The sequence below is a fragment of the Lissotriton helveticus genome, chromosome 9 (assembly GCF_964261635.1).
Source record: "Lissotriton helveticus chromosome 9, aLisHel1.1, whole genome shotgun sequence".
Lineage (NCBI taxonomy): Eukaryota > Metazoa > Chordata > Amphibia > Caudata > Salamandridae > Lissotriton > Lissotriton helveticus.
In genome coordinates, this window is record NC_136070.1 from 122,644,655 (window position 1) to 122,661,748 (window position 17,094).

A 17,094-nucleotide genomic window follows, 5' to 3' on the forward strand; every position below is an offset into this window, starting at 1 on the left:
TCTCCAGATCTGCCACCCGCTCCCCAATGCTGTCAACAAATCTGCGCACGTCTTTGATCTCCTCGGCAAACTCCTTCTGCAGGGTGTGACTGTCCTCCCACAGGGTGGTAAAGAGCGATTCTAGAAAAGCTTTGGTGATGGGTTCGGTGCCCTCCGCCTGATCCGCAACAGTTTGAGCCACACTTGCCACCATATCCTTGGGTTGCTGATTCGCCTGGGCCTTAGCAAAAAGGTCCTTAACCGTCTTCTCTTTTCGGACCTTTGTCGTGGACATAGCTGCCCTCCAGGTTTACGGGGGACAACCACCAGACCCACTGCCACCCAGAGCCTCCTACAAGCCCCGGCCAGCCGCCTCCGGACCACCAGTAGTCTCTCCTCTCCAGAGTCCCACTCTGTGACACCCAAAGCAGATGTGGGCAAAAACGCCTGAAACTTTCTGTAGTGTGCAGAGTGACCGCAGGTAGCCCGCTGCAGGGGGCTGGTACCCCGCTATTCACAAAGCCAGACAGTGCCCAAGGGTCGTCACTCACCAGACAAGCATGGGCACCTATGCCCTAAAGTCCATGCGGCGCGCTCTGTAACCCACTTCAGTGTGCCGCCTCAATGCCGTCTAGAAATCCATACAGTGTCCCACAGCCACGCCGCGTAGTCCTCCGAAGAAGAGCTCCCCCCCTCTGTGCTCCTCAACGCTGTCGTCCAGGCCTCTCAGCGCCTCACTCCGGCATGGGGGACCCCCCCCGGTTTCGCCCATTGATTCCCAGCTTCTGCCGCCTATCGCCACCTCCGTCCCGCCGCACTTCTCATGTCCCTCGGTGTCCACGCAGGACCGCTCCATCCCCCCGCAGTACCTCCAGCCTCCGGCCTGGCCAACAAGACTCCGCGAGTCCAGCTCCAGGGCCTCTCCTGCTGTACAATAAACCAAGCACAAGCTGTAGAGCGCGCTTCGGTTCCTTAGGCCAGCGTGCCCATTCGCCCACAGTTCTCTGAGGCCCGGTGCCCCTTCTCACCTCAGGCAGCCAGCACAGTCTCTCGCAAGATCTCCGGTGGCGGCGGGGGGGGGAAAGAAGCACTCTCACCCGCCGTTGCTCGTGCCGCTCCACAGGCCTCGCTCACAGCTCCGGACCGGCAGACCACCTCACGTCAGGGCCCACACAGCTTTGGCGCCGCAGCTTGGCCGCAAAATGGATGCTCGCCTTCTTCTCCGCGACGACTGCGACACCGCGTCCGACACCTGCGCGACCCCCAGGCAGATCAGCACTCTCCAGGGAAGCCACCTTGTCCCGTCCCGCGACAACAGTTGCTGATCGCGAGGGAGGGACTCAAGGGCGCTGCCGTTAATCTCCCACAGCCGTGGGCGCCGTACACTCACAAGATGGCGGGTCCGGCCTGCTACCAGCGCAGAGGAGCTCACCTCTCACAGCGGCGCTAGCAAGGGGCCGCCTCCGCTGATGTGCTCCTTCGGCGCTCCCGCTGCTCCCCAGTATCGGCGCTCAAGCGGGCGCCAGTCTGCTCGCCCGTGTCACCGGCATGCCGTCTGCTCAGCCGCACTTCCCCCACCAGCCGCTCCTGCCCTTTCACCGACACTGGGCGCCAGGAGTCACCGGACCGAGGTTCGCCACCTCAAAAGCGCTCCCTGGTCTCTCGGGTGTATGGCCCACCGGCCGAAGAGGCCGACTGCTGCATTTATAGCCGGTGCTGTAGATTGCCGTCGGCGGGAGCTCCGGATCAAAGCGTCCGTTCACGCCACCATCTTGGCCACGCCCCCCATTTTTATGGTGTAGGTGATAGCTGCCAGGTTGTCCCAAGATTTGGGAACACACTGTTTTTGAAATTACATTTAATTACTAGCCGGACCCAGTTTAAAAACTCATAAACACTTGCTTGTTTCCAGAAGTTAAATTATAATGGTGAAGTTGTCGTGCACTTTGGTGATCCAGGGTTCTTTAGTGATTGATTAATCTTTTATGATTTTGCAAAATGTACCTATGGACTGCTCACTATTGTAGTTGAGCAGTGTCGTAGCATTCCAAATATCTGGTGCTGTTAAATTAATGGTAAGATATCCCTTACTTAGTAAGTGTTTATGTTAACAAAAGTGATGCTCCATTTGCTTCTATGCAGAACTTAAGTAAAGTAATTGGTATACATATGCCCTTACATGTGTTCCTCTGGAGAAACCACTTTTAGAATCCTGTTTGACTGTCTCTGAGGGGAAAGTGCCTGCTTTGTTCTCTAGCTGAATATGGTTGGTAACCGGTTTGACTTTGCTTCCGTTTTTGGCTCCCTCACTTACTTTTTGAGTGTGCTTATTTTGAAATTTTAGATGTCAGATTTTGCCCACTACAGAGCTGTCCCTTGTACCCTGGGAAAAAAAGCTGTGTAGTTCAGTTGATCTGGGACTTCCTAGGAGAGTAGAGATGGGCTAGGACAGAAAAGAATTAAACAATAAAAGCTTCAACTCTATTTAATGTAAAACAAAATTAAAGCGTGGATAGAATGATTCAGATGAAGGGGGAATGGAGTTCCAAACTTTAGGTACACAATCGGAGAATTATTGCCTTTTGGATAAATGTTTTTATCTCTCTGCACTCCAATTTCCTGACCTGCCATATGTAAGAGCACTAAAACTGCTAAATACTGGCCCCCTGGTACCATAAATTAATGGCTGGATAAGGCCAGTAAAATGCTGTCGTGCTAGAAATATACTTTATATACAACATTAAATAATACAATTTGATCGACTATTGTGTGGTGCTGCATGGTGATACTGTTAGAGTGCAGGGAAGAATTTCTATATTCTTTGAAGTATGTGGCAGTTGGAAATATACTCCAATTGAAGGATTAAGCCTATTAGAGTACAGTTTTCACTAGGTTTATTTGGCTCATGTCCTAAAGTCTTTTCTTGAATGTGGGACCTTTTGTATGTTATGATGAAGTGTTTTTTGTACCTTTTTGAACTGGTGCACTCTTAAGTGGGTTGTGTCCTACATGCATTCTAGGGAAGCTACTCGTTACCTGTCATAGTCTTCACTGTGTTATGTACACTCAAGTGCGTGCGTACCACACTTCATTTATGGTTGTGGAACATAAGCACATTTAAGGTGACTGCTTGTGACCTCTCTTTGCCAGTATGATTGACTTTGGAGCACTTTATTTGGTTGATTTGCTTACAGTATATCTGCTGTGTAGATTGGGGTCTTACTCTTGGGGAAAAGCTTTTGGTTTGCAAATATCCAGGCGCTTTTACCACTGTTTTGAGCAGTCAGCAGCTTGATTCTTATCTTCAGTTATGTCTGAGCTGTGCCTACTTGGAACCTGAGAAAATAGACTGTAAGCCGAGGCAGTGGTTTAGATGATTGGGAGAGGGTATAGTTGCAACCAGAGCCATATTGCATTAGGAATCGCACTGTAATTCCCTCTCCCTTCAATAAGTAAGTTTCAGGTTGTGTGTCCCAAAGAAAAAACGGATTGAGACACAATGAATGTCCAGATACCATGAATCAAACCCCAACAGTCAAGCTGTAGCTTTGTATCTTGAGGAAAATGTGTAAGAATACTTGGCGCTAATTTAGTGGTTGAAGCTCTTCTGAAATGCATAAAATCTGTGACTGTTTAGATATTTTGCTTAGGGTTGACAGTTATCTGACACTGGCCTTTATTGTTCTAGTGTTTGATGCAGTAAAGTTTTCATCATGGATCCAACCTTCTTGAGTCGGGTTCTCGGAAAATGCATAAAAATCACCCTAAAGTGTGGCTCATTCCAAGGGGTTTTACAACATGTGGACCCTAGCAGAGCTATACTCTTAAGTAAAGGTAAGCTATTTTTGCGATCTAAGTTTATAACTTCTAACGCCTGATGGATCTTTTTCCTACGTGTAAAACTGCTATGTTGACATAGATGTCACAGCCAATTAATTCCTCCTAATACTGTTGTGAAATATTGCTGCCCGGTATTAGTGCAGAAGTCCGCCATGGTTTTTTGATGTATAAGGTCCATTGATAACAGGAGGCCTAACAAACTATCAAAGGACTACTTCAATCTAGTCCCTTCCACTGATCAAACGAAACAAGTGACGATCATTTGGCCATCTGTGGTCTGTTAGGGTTTTAGACTCAATATTTCACACATGGCCTATTGAGTGTGTTCCAGTTACTGTTTAAAGGCTATAAATGTTTATCTATGAGTTAATGAACTGGTTTCCTTCGCCACACAAGAGGGGTTCTTCTTTACAGTAGCAGCACATAATTTACAATAGCAGCTAATGTTCCTAAACCCCACACTTCATGTCCATACCTTCAGTCCAATGCTGATACAATCACTAGAGCCCAATACTGGTGCAATCATTAGGGTATCTGCTGCTATAGTTCTCCACTCTATCTGCCAGATATTCAAAATAATTCAACAAAAATGTGTGCTGAGTAACTCTAGTAAATCACAATTTGGGTTCATTGTTCCATAATGATTTTATACATGCAAAAATATCCAGTCGAGATGTCACTCAAATTCTTAGTATTCCAAGGTAGCACAATTCATTTAATAATTTCAGCTGTCATGCTTCGTCCTTATTGGGTCTTCCTCAAGGTTTAATTTAATAATCGTGAATACGGTCCTTTTTTTCACATTTTCAGTCTCATTAATATCAGCAAATTATTTCCTAAGTTCTATAAGGTTTTTGACCGTGCTATATTGAACATATTATTTTAGGGCCTGACTCACAAAGGTAACTTACCCTTCGGAGTAATTTACAATTTTGAGAAACTTAACTCCTCTTTGGCTATTCACAAATCCGAGTTTAAATTTACTTCAAAAGTGTAACTTACACTTGAGTAGTAAATGTACTCCAAGTGTAAATTATCAAAAGTTTAGATGCCTTTTGTGAATCAAGCCCACAGTCTCTGGTCCAATGCCAAGTAGGAAGTTGGGGTTTCCAAATTTCCAAGAGCAAAGTAGGGGGAACCATCAAGCTCTCGATAAACAAAATGGCACCCAGAGGCACAAGGGTTAGTCGCGTCTCGATTACATCATTGCTGTGTTCCCAAGCCATTATCACAAAAACAAGAACACTGACAGTGGCACAGGGAAAGTCCGAGACAAGATTGAAAGTGTTATAGTAGACAGATGAATTTAGTTTGGGAGGCGATAGAGTAGGATGTTAGAAGAGATGTGGTCTCTTCTGCATTATCACCATTTGTGATAAATGATCTGTCAGTCTTTCTTCATTATGGTAACATGAAATGCAGAAGTACTGATGAATTCTGAACTTGTCGGAATATACAACTCTGCATCTACATTACCTCCTGATAATGAAAGTAAACATCTGGACTCTATGACTAGAAAGATGTGTGGAACATCTGCTGAGGCAGCGAAAGCTTCCACCACATCGCCATACAATGCAGATATGACTGGTCTGTGTGTGAAGTTTTCCAAAGCTTTGCAGAAAACCACAGGTCAATAATAGAGGACTTTTAGGCACTTGAAAGAAGTGAGATGTTGGCTTTCACCCCAAATATTGTGGATGCTGAAACATCGACCTCGCTCCTTGCTGCTCTATCCATGTTTGGCAGTGCAACATCCATGTTGCCTCTAAGGCTTTAAGTACTCTTAATCTTAATTCTCTGGCATCATTTATCTGTGTTCATGTCACAAGCTGGGTAGGAGACGCAGGGGATGAGATTAGAAATGGCTACTTGAAGTGTAGGTTTGGAAAAGGGTATAGAAAGCCTTTCATTTCTTAAAACAAGGAGTGAAAAAGGGTCACAGAGGCCAACTGGGCAATGAATACTGTGCAAAAGGTTCAACCCTTTTCCAGAGACCATGCCTTTGAGGAAGTATTCAAAATACAATGATTCAGCGGGAAGTAAATACTCTTAAACAAAAACGGGCAGTGTAACCGGTTCCTTCTTCCCAAAAAATGGAGAGTAAAATTCTGAAAGAATTAATTAAATCAACTCCCTGCTCTAGCTAGATGATGGAATTTTTTTGTTTTTAAAATCTTTATTTCGGCTCCTAGCTATAAAACAATAAATAAAAACAAGACAGTTGGCACCACATGCCAGTTCATGAATTCATCTATCCAATATTAAACCAAAGCGCGGTACGTCCACTATCAAAATGCATAAAGTATAAAATACAGATTAAAAGCAGTAGAATCTAAAAATCCACAAACATCAGGCTCATAGAAGCTAAGAAAAAAACAAAGAAAAAGGATACCCACTAGCTGGGCAGATGTTTACACTTGTACCTCCACTTATGCAACAAAAATTGGGAGACAGGAAACCATGCATTGACTGGTGTTACTAATTAAAATCCTATAATTTCTTGTCCCCAGGTTGTGACAAACCGGTAAAATCCTCTTGTTCCTCATTACTTGGTAAAATGGGCAAATAAATATGACCTGCTCAGTCAACTCCTCAACCTGTGATCAAAATGGACAAAAACTGTCTCCCCTCGCTTAAAGTGCTTCCGTTCTGCGGTGAAGGCACATAGCAGAAACATCCCTAGGCAAAATTTAAGATGTAAGGTTTTTGCCAGAGGAGGTTCGATCTCTTCCAAATAAAATTCCATACAGTGATCAATAGTGGCGCCTAAAAAAAGAATCGCTGAGCAATCCTACCCTTACAGAACATAGCACTTGGTTGTCAGTATTTTTCCAATAAGCACTTTTTATCTCTGATTTGGAGACTAGTCCAGCATCACCTGGGGATGACCACAAATTGGAATGCCTAACCCATACCAAACATGCCTTCATAGACTGGAACCAGGGAATTTTACAAACCCCAGGTTGCCTCGTAACATCTTTAACAGCCATGCAAAGAGGAGAGTTCAGGGGTGATCTACAACAAATGCCAATACAAGAGTGGCCTCACTAAATCCTTAATTAGTTTGAGACCATAGTCGAGACTTGGAGGAACACGCTGGCTGCGCACTGGCAGGCCACAGAGATTCTTCACAAATATATTATCAATTTTTAGAGCAAGAGTCCTGAGAACCCCAAAATTCTCCTCCATACAGTGTAGCTACTAAAGCCTGACTCTTATAAATCTCAGGAGTGGAAGTCACTGGACGTAAGGAGGAAGCTCTGTGCGCCCTTAGAATACCCCACAGAGCTGCTCTAGCTCGAGGCCATGCATCTGCATATGGGAGATCCAATCAAATTTCCCCAGGTATTCACACACAGACTCTTTCCCAGATCTCTCCATTAAGGGTCAAGTTGGGGAGAGTGGTTGCACAGGGGTTAAAAACCATAAACTTGGTCTTGCCAAAGTTGATCTCGAGCTGTTGCTGCCTGCAGAAAAGACTCCAAGCAATCAAAAAGATTCTGCATCCCCATGGGGGATTTTGATAGCAAAGGGGTATCGTCTGCAAACAGGAGGGTCCCTATTGCAAAACCAAATCATTGATAAATAAAAGAAAATGGGTTGGGGCTAACAGACATACCTGCCTTTCTTCATGAAAAACAAGGATGGGGTCTGTCAGATCACCTTGTGGTCCACATATAACCTGACCATAAATATTCAAGTGCAATCTACTGAGAATATCAACAAGGGACCCTGGCACCCCCATCTCCTTCACAATCTTCGCAACTGATCTCTAAGGGCTAGGCCGAAGGCAGACCGAAGAGCCACAAAAATGACAGTCTGCCTCCACCCAGGAGCACATATTTCCAAAATAAAAGTTGCAGATGAAATGCCTGATCCATGATTCCTACAATATCCCTAAAACCAGCCTGCAAAGGAGTTAAGATGTTGCAGTCTGATATCCACCCACTCCGCCGATTCAGAATGACCCAGCTGAACAGCATCTGGGTGCTGTTTGAGGCTGATCGGCCTGTAATTTGAAGGCGGGGACTTAGTACCCTCAGCCCCTGCCCAAGTGGGGGGGGGGGGCATGGGTGTACCAGTCATGATGGCACTAAAATACACTGAGAAATAAGGACGCCCAATGTCCCTGTAAGTCTTAAAAACGTCACCAGGGAGCTTGTATATCCCAGGGGCCTTTTTGGGTATGATCCGATTAATAGGTCTTGAGATCTCCGTGTCAGAAATACTGAGAACTACTTGCAAAGTGGAGTCAATGCTAGGCTCTGTAACACCACCGGGAGTTGGAATGAGTCTCAGCTCCCCAGGTGCCATGGCACTGGGGACTGTCTGGTTCAATCATAGTTGTCTACTCCCGAGTATAACTGGGAAAAATGAGCTACCTACATAGATGCAGAGATAATACTATCCAAAGGAGCAAGGGTACCGGAGTTCCTGTTGGCAACAATGTACCATGTCCATTAGTCTGTGCTATTGATGGCCCTCAACATGGACTCCTAGATGGACCTCTCCCACTTTTTTTTTGTATTGGCGATTAAGTCCTTATACATGATCCTAGCCATCCTGATGTGCTAGTACACTAGGGGCGGTGGTATGTGTAGTTAACTGTTGGTTACGAAGCAGTTTTCCCATTGCAAGCCCTGAGACCATTACCATATGTGAAGACATTCATCTGGAGAACAGCAGCATTCCACCTCTTCACCGGGACAAGGGAAAGTTGCGGGATTCCCCAAATTTGATTCTCGTCAACCAGAATGTCCTCTTGGAAACAGACTGGCTCAAACCTACAGTTAACATCTCCTGACACTATTTTATAATCATAGCAGGCAGGGTAGCCATATGGGTTCCAATCAGATCAAACATCTTTAACTCTACTCTATTTCCCTCATGCCTACAATATGCATTATACAAAAATGGTGGTGTCCCGCAGGGCTCATCACTTTCACCCCATCTGTTTAACATCTACATTCTTCCGCTAATTCAGGCTCTAAGACATGCAGGTATCAGTATTTAACTACGAAGACGACCTGCAATTGCTCTTTACGGTGGACAACTCCACACTCTCCATCTCTCACTTCCAATCTACCATGCAGTTCATCCAAACTTGGATGAACCAAAATCACCTAAAATTAAACCCTGGAAAAACCGAGCTGGTGCTCACAGGAGACAGTGCCAAATTTTGGGGCCCTCACTACTGACCATCTGACATGGGTAATGCCCCTACGCCTACCCCTGTCGCAAAGACACTTGGTGTGACCCTTAACAGCGACCTCTCTTTAAAAACTCATGTGGGTCAAGTGGTCTCCAAGTGTTTCTTCCAGCTCAGAAAAATCCGGAAGGTGCGACGCTTCTTCACTCCAGCAGCCTTGACCCAGGTGGTGATCACCATGGTTCTGTCCCAACTGGATTATGCAAATTCTATATACCTAGGCCTACCCCTTTACCTTTTAAAACTGCTCCAGATGGTCCAGAATTATGCAGCCAGGCTGATCATTGCGCAACCCAGATGGCACTCAGCTGCTCCTCTGCTTAGGGACCTTCATTGGCTCCCCCTGGCCCAACGTTGCTCCTTCAAAACTGGTTGCATGATCTTTAAATCTCTCAATTGCAAAAGCCCGAAATTTATAGACCATCTTCTCATCAGGCACAACCCCTCCCGCAATCTGCGCTCCGCGCACCAAGCCCTCCTCCAGACACCTGCCTTCAAATGCAAACGTACTGGTGGCTGCAGATTTGCTGTTCTTGCATCTCGCCTTTGGAACACCTTTCCTTTTGAGATCAGATCATGCACGGATCTCATGTCCTTCAGGAAAGCTTTAAAACATGGCTTTTTAAACAAGCGTATCACTGATTGCTCTCTCCTCAAGCCCTCAGGTTCCGTTCTCTGTCTTAAGCGCCAGGAAACCAATTGGTGGCAGTGCGCTCAATAAATACTTTTTAACATTAACATTAACAATATGCATTATACAAAAATACACTCTGCCTGTCAAAAGATAGAGAAACACACTCTTCTTGGATATACAACAGAGTAAGGTTTTAACCAAAGGGCAATTGCACCCGAAGGTCTGCCCTTCCCTGAGGAAGAAGCAGCCAAAGAAAAATTAACAAACCCAGCTCAATACTGACCAGCTTTCCTTGAATACACATTTATTGAATGAGTCAACAACCCAGTTTGTAGACCAAGCCAGCGACGTTCCAGGAAACAATGTTCGTATTGGGGGTCAAACATGAAACTGGGTCGTCTAAGACGGTATACACAATCATCTCTTCTTGAGACCCGACGCAGCACCTTAACGGAGAACAGATTTCTGAGTAAATTCGAGAGTAAATGCAGAGCAAGATGGAGCAGGTGTGGAATTGTAGGTGGCACAGCTTAGGAGGAAGAGGGGATATGAGCCACAAGCCCAGCTAGAAATTAATGATCATGGCTGACCGTCAAAACCGGACATCAGTCCAGGCCATTAATGTCAGATAGTGAGGAGAATCTATTTAAAGCAGAGATAAGAAACTTAAAATAAAAAAAGCTCAAAGGAACAAGGCTTATATCCTCTCACCATAGGCGGGCTCTAGCCCCACACCTAACCAACCTCTCAGCCAGTTCAGAGCTCCTATTTATCACACAATCCCCTTCAGTATTTTGGTGGACTGGCCCACCCAACCTACTGTCTTTACCAACAGGATGCTATCATTATTGTGGATTTTTTTTTGTAAATGTTTTTATTATCACAAATACCTTGGATACACAAGTTGTGCGAGAAGATGCAGGACATTACAAAATTACATAGACAACAGAATGGGAAGGCAATGTTACTAACAGAGGTCACATTTAGTTTGGTGATTATTTATACAGTGCGGGCCCATCGGGAAGAACAGGGGGAAGCCTAACTTCTCTCTTTCCCTGGACCTGGGTTTATTCCTTCTACCTCCTCTCCCATTTCTAACCCGTAGTAATTCAACCAAGGGGTCCAGATCTTCCTAAAGTTTCGGGGGCACCCTCTAGCCTTTTATTTCACGCTTTCTGCTACCATCTATTGATCCATGCAGGCCTTCCATTGTAGGGGGTTTTAGGGCTCAACAATATTGAGCTATGTCTTTTGGTCACCACCAACCCTAAGTTGCATCGTAAACTTGCTACGTAGCAGGTCTGTTTCAGTGGGGATACCCAACAAGACCTATTTAGCCTCTAGTTATTTATTTATTTTGAAGCTTGTAAAGCGCACGGCTACCCCCGACGGGGGTGTCCCGGCGCTGCAGACGGCAGGCTAAAATGTAGGGTGGTGGCTACTAGGGGCTAATGAACAGCCAGGTTTTCAATCTACTCCGGAACTGTGATTCCGAAGAAATGAACCTAAGGTCTAATGGGAGGCTGTTCCAAAGTTTAGCGGTCACTACTCCAAACACTCTGCCCCACATTCTGGACCGGCGGAAGCGTGGGGTAACCAGGAGGCGGAGATTGTTAGACCTCCGTGATCTGATAGAATGGACCAATTTGAGCCTTTTTCACCGGTAACCAGGGCCAAGTCCAATAAGGGCCCTAAAAGCAAAAGTCAATGCCTTAAATTGGATACGCCGGGTGACTGGTAACCAATGTAGCTTCCTCAGATAAGATGAAACCGAGTGGCGATAAGGGATATTGCCAATCAGTCTGGCCGACGCATTTTGTACAATCTGCAGGCGCTCTGTTTGGTACAAAGGGGCGCCAACATATAAACTGTTAGAGTAGTCTAAGTGTGAGGTGATCAGGGCATGTATAATAGTTCTGCCAGAGTCTAGCGGGAGGTAAGGAAAGATTTTCCTGATCATGCACAGCTTGCCGAAGCAAGCAGCCGTTACCTTGATTATTTGGGTTTTACAAGATAGTTATCAAACTGAAAACCCAAGTTTCGAGCTGCTTGGACTGGGACCGGGGGGGGGGGGTTGAGCTCTGTCGGCCACCACTGAATGGCTGGCAGTGGAGTTTTCTGATTAAAAAAAATATGACCTCCGTCTTGTTAGTGTTAAGTTTAAGATGATTAGAGGTCATCCAAGAGGAAATGTTGCTGAGACAGTGACGAAAGTTGGTAAAATTGGTGTCAGAGTGACCTCTAAAAGAGAATACAAGCTGAGTATCGTCAGCGTAAGAGATCACTCTGACCCCCCAAGATTCCACCACTTTTGCCAGTGGTCCAAGGTATACGTTAAAAAACAGAGGGCTCAATGCAGAGCCCTGCGGCACACCACAGAGCAAAGGTTTATCTTCTGATTCAAAAGGTCGAAGAAAGACCTTCTGAGTACGTCCTGTAAAAGGATCTAATCCAAGCCAATACCGTGCCTCCAATACCAATATGGCCCAGTCGATCTACCAATATATCATGTGACACCGTATCGAAGGCTGCGGATAGGTCGAGGACGACCAACATGGCCTCCTCACCCCTATCCACACACTCTCGAATAGACTCTGACACCTCTAGAAGTGCCGGCCCTGTGCTAAAACCCGGACTGCGAGTCATGCGGAAGTTGATTAGCTTCGAGATGTTCCGCCATTTGTTTCTGAACTACCTTTTCTAAGATTTTAGCAGGTTTAGGCAGGAGAGAAATCTGACGATAATTACTAAACAGGGATGGGTCCGCATCCGCCTTCTTAATGATTGGAACCAGCATGGCCTGCTTCCACGCGGCCGGAAATTGGCCAATGCGTAGCGAGGTATTCCAAATAGCAAGGAGTGGACTAATCACTAGAGGAGCAAGTTTGCCCAGCACCTTTGCTGGAGCGGGATCCAGAGGGGACCCCAATTTGCACTGGTCAAACAGACTCCAAGCAGCCTCAATAGTGAGATCTTTGAAAGAAGTCGGGGACAATTTCTGCAGGTCATAGGAATCCGGCACGGGCGGAGCCCTGTCTAGAGTAAATAAAGATGTTATCTTGGTAATCTTTTCATGAAGGTAGTCAGACAGGCCATTACATAAGGCCTGGCTAGGTGTCCTCTGTGACACCAAGGCTGGGGGATTAGCAAAATCCTTTATAATGTTAAAGAGGGTTTTAGCTGAATTATCAGCCTTCTTAATTTGTTGAGCAAAAAAATCCCTCATAGTGGACTGTTTTAATTTATGAAAGTTCTTTAGAGCGGTTTTGTAAATAGTTTTTGACTCCGTGTCATATGCCAGTTGCCATTTGCGTGCCAATTTTTAGCATCAGCTCTTTTCCTCACGTAAAGCGGAGGAAAACCAAGGTGCCGACGGTCTTGATCTAGAGGAGGCGAGAGGTTGCAGTGGGGCAATAGCATCAATGGCAAATAAAAGAGGTATTAAATTTGGCCACATCTCTATTCAGATCCTTAGAGGTGTGCCCTAACTGATTGGAGAAAATAGGATCCAAGGCGGCACAGGTGACTTTATGCCATTTTCTCCCACGCTCCCTACCTATTACTGAGGGGCCAGATAATTGAGGTAAAGTTAACTCGAAAAGAATAAAATAGTGATCTGACCATGTGAGCGGAAGCGGGGGGTGAGTCGTGATCCCGGGGTGATTAGTAAATATCAAGTCAAGGGTGTGGCCTGCTGTGTGAGTAGGGCCCTGGACTAGTTGAGTCAAGTTCAACCCCTGCATGGTATCTAACAAATAAGTAGCTCGTGTGCATGAGGTGTTCTCAACATGAAGGTTAAAATCTCCCAGCACTATAAAGTGCGTGTGTCTGAGGGAGAGGTCAGCTGTCATATGTAGCAGTGCAGCTAGCGAGGTGGATAGAGCGCCGGGGGGTTATACACTAAAATGCCTGCAAGAATGACTGCAGCCGTATCTAAGATGGTAAAATACATGGCTTCAATGAGACCTATTTTCGTGATTTTCCTAATGGTCATATTATAACGTGCCCGTAAGATAACTGCTAAACCCCCACCTACTTTTGCGTCCTCTCGATTTATCCCACTAGACGATAGCCCGGGGGAGTCGCTAGGTGAATATCTGGTTTAGATGTTTCTTTTATCCAGGTCTCAGTAAGAAACAAAATATCCCAAGCATGGGTGGAAAGTGATATCCAAATATCACTGGTATGACGAGGGAGGGATCGACAGTTAATCAATCCAGCCTTCAGTGTTACAGGAGAACTAGCCCGTCTGACCTGACTCATTTGATGGTAGGTACGTTTCGTACAGAGAGTTAAAGTGAAGGCACAGTGTGAGCAGCTGAAAGAATGTCCCTCTAAGCTAAAAGGGCAGCAACGGGTAGCTGGGGAGAAAACACCATGTCTCCGCTTTAAGAGCTGGGTTCTAGACCAGCGAATCTGTGTAGTCTGGGAGCAACCGGCATGGTGGCTGTCGCGGGCCAGGCGCGGACGGGCACAGACGGGCTTGCCTTTGGCACGCCTGCTGCGCGTCGTAAACTGCATGGAGTTAAATAGACTGGTATGCTAACCCTGGCTCCACCCTCACGAACGGAAGTGTAGCGCGGTCGCCCTCTCTACCCTCCACAACAATCGGGCGAAGCCCGTGGTGGACCGGGGTAGGAGGGAAGGAGGTGAGCGTTCAGGTAGGCGTGCAAATAAGCAAAGTACAAACAGTGCAATAGTTTAAAAACACTTTTGTTAAAAGTTTAAAAGGATGGCAGAGTAAACTTAGGGCATTAACAGCTAGCGCGACCAACCAAACATGTAGCGCGCGTCCAAGCTGCTCTCCAAGTATTTTGTTTAGTTCCCACAATATCTGGGCCCAGTATAATTTGTTACGCCTAAACTCTCATAGCGTATGAAAATGTGCCCTGCAGGTTATTACAGCGCAGGCAGTCCGGTGTGTCTGCTCTTTCCATGGTATGTAGATCTGCTCTGTCAAAATAGACTCTGTGAAGGATCTTAAATTGTATGAGACGCAGCCTCTGTTTTATGGCTACCTCTCTTGGGTGCATCAGGTCCGCCTCCCAGTCGATATCTTCTAGTAGTCCTGTGGTGGTTTCCCAATTGGCCCTGAGTGGTCCTAACTTGTTGGATGTTAAGTAATATTTTGTATGTCCATGAGATTGCTTTAATAGCGATTTCCTCCTGCAAGCCTACCTTCGTGGGGGGAAAATTCAGGGAAATCAGTTGAGTCCAACCCCTCCGCCCTCCATGCTTCAGCCTGAGATAAGCATAGCTTTGAGTGTCTTTTAGTTGATATGTAGTCTGAAGTGTGGCAAAGGAGACAAGGGTGTCTCCTAGGATGTCTCCCAACTAGGAGATTCCGATCATGTCCCACTGTCTAAAGCCCTGGAGTTAACCAATCTCTGGCAATCCTGCTCCCTCTCACAGGGAAGTTTCTCTCGAGGGTCTTGTGTCCCACTTAATTTGTCTCTCTGCTCCCTTCCTGGCTTCTGTCATCCTCTGGGTAGCTGGCGGCTAGCGCCCTTGCCCCCATATAAATAGTGTAATTGAGTACGATGCCTGAATTGAAGCCGCTCCAGTGCTTATGTAGGGTGGTCTGCTGTGGTGCATCCCCATTCATAAATGACCACTGGATGGGCAGCCTTGTAATAAGCTCTTATGTCGGGCAGCACTAGGCACCCATTATACTGATTACGTGGAAGTGTTTGTAGCACCACTCTTGAGTGCCTCCTGTTCCACAAAAATGTATGCAAGTCTTTGTTTATTGTTGTAAAAATGGCCTTGGATATCTTACAGTATGTGTTTTGTAGTATGTACAACAGCTTAGGGAGTGTAATCATCTTATACATGGCGGCCTGACCCATTATTGTCAGTGAAAGTCCCCTCCATCTTCCTACGTATTCCTGAAATTCTGTTAGGACCTGTTTAATATTCTGTGTCATGTTCGCAACCTCATTGATGGTAATATAAAGGCCTAGGTAGCAGAACCCTTCTTGAGCCACTTGTAGGCACCCGGGACCGCTCGACCGACAATGGGTTTCCCTACTGAGTATAAACTAGAGTTGTCCCAGTTAATACTGTACCCTGCATTACGACCATATTCCTTGAAAATTTGTAGGACCATTTGAAGCATCCTGGTTAGGTTAGTGACCTATAAGTGGATATCGTCAATGAGGAGTGAAATTTGCTTGTCGCCCAATAACCCCCTTTCGTCCTTAACCCCTTGCGTGCTGCCGACGGCAGCACTACCTCCCTAGTGCCGCTGTCGGCCAACGGCCGAAGTAGCCCCGCCCACTCTTCAGAACACCACTCATTTCCAGGTGGGATCCAATTACGCAGACTGGAGGCTCCAACACCAAAGCAAACCGCAGTGGGGATAGGGAACACCGACCCAAATCCCAACCTCAAAAGTGTTTGGTTCATAAATGGCCAGTGAAGGGTGTGTTTTACCGTATCCCTCCAGTTGGCAAGCCGGTGACGGTTGAGGCGTGTGGCTCGTTATGGCATTAAGCCGGATTGATCCCGTGTATGAGGGATGTGATAACCAGAAGGCGCATAGCTAGGATTGTCACCAGAACTTTCGTCTCTACATTAAGTAGTGTTATAGGCCGGTAAGACCCGCAGTCAGCTAAGGGCTTTCCTGGTTTATGGATCACCACTGTGGCGGTACACAGATCGGGAGGGAGTGTCCCCTCTTCTTTTGTCGCTAAGACCGTTTTTAAAAGGTGGGGGCCCTGCAAGTTGGCTTTTAGTTTATTTCAAAATATTTTTATTGAAAATAAAATTTTCCTATACAGAGCAAAACATTCGTAATACTTGTACTGTTCTTGCAAAGTTGCGGCCTGGCGGGGCCTGAGAGAGCGAAGAAAAGGAAGAGAGAAAGAAAAGAAAGAAAAGAGGGGGGGTCACTGTTCCAGGTATGCGTCAAGAGCTTCCCACATGTTGTCTTTGGCAGTATGATTCGCCGTCTTTTGCTTGGCCGTGATGTTGTCTGCCCCCCGGAGGAAGGTTACCCAATTGAACCAGCGTTTGAAGGTGGCTTTGCTGGTGTCCTTCCAGTTACCCAAGATCGTTTTCACCGCAGCCGTCAGAAGGACATCGACCAGGTCTCGTACTTCTTTGGACTGGAGTTCTGTTGCTAGGAAGGCAGTGGCTATTCCCGCTAGTCCTCTGTGTCTTACTTCCCGTTACTGTGTCTATGACGTTATAGACCTTGCTCCAGAAGGTCTTGACTCTGGCGCATTCGTATAACATGTGAGATAGATCTCCTGTGGCCCTCTGGCAGTTCCAGCATGTGTTGCTCTCGCTAGCTCCCACTTTCCCTAGTTTCGCTGGTGTCCAGTGCAGCCTGTGGAGTAACCAGTATTTGGTTTGTGCTAGCTGTGGCGTGATTTTGTTTTTGGACGCAGACGTCCATAGTCTGGCCCTCTCTTCCTCATTTAGCGGT

The 17,094-nt window shown here is 46.2% G+C and overlaps 1 protein-coding gene across 5 annotated transcripts in view; it reads left to right on the forward strand.

The window, feature by feature from the left end:
* The window catches only part of EXD1 (exonuclease 3'-5' domain containing 1), a 930,113-nt gene that overhangs the window by 82,285 nt on the left and 830,734 nt on the right, over nucleotides 1-17,094 (forward strand). For all 5 annotated transcript variants that reach the window (XM_078659594.1, XM_078659592.1, XM_078659596.1 and 2 more), the window contains exon 2: nucleotides 3,668-3,813. In XM_078659594.1, coding sequence (XP_078515720.1) covers nucleotides 3,693-3,813 — 121 coding nt within the window. In that variant the 5' untranslated portion in view covers nucleotides 3,668-3,692. The remainder of the gene's footprint in view (nucleotides 1-3,667; nucleotides 3,814-17,094) is intronic.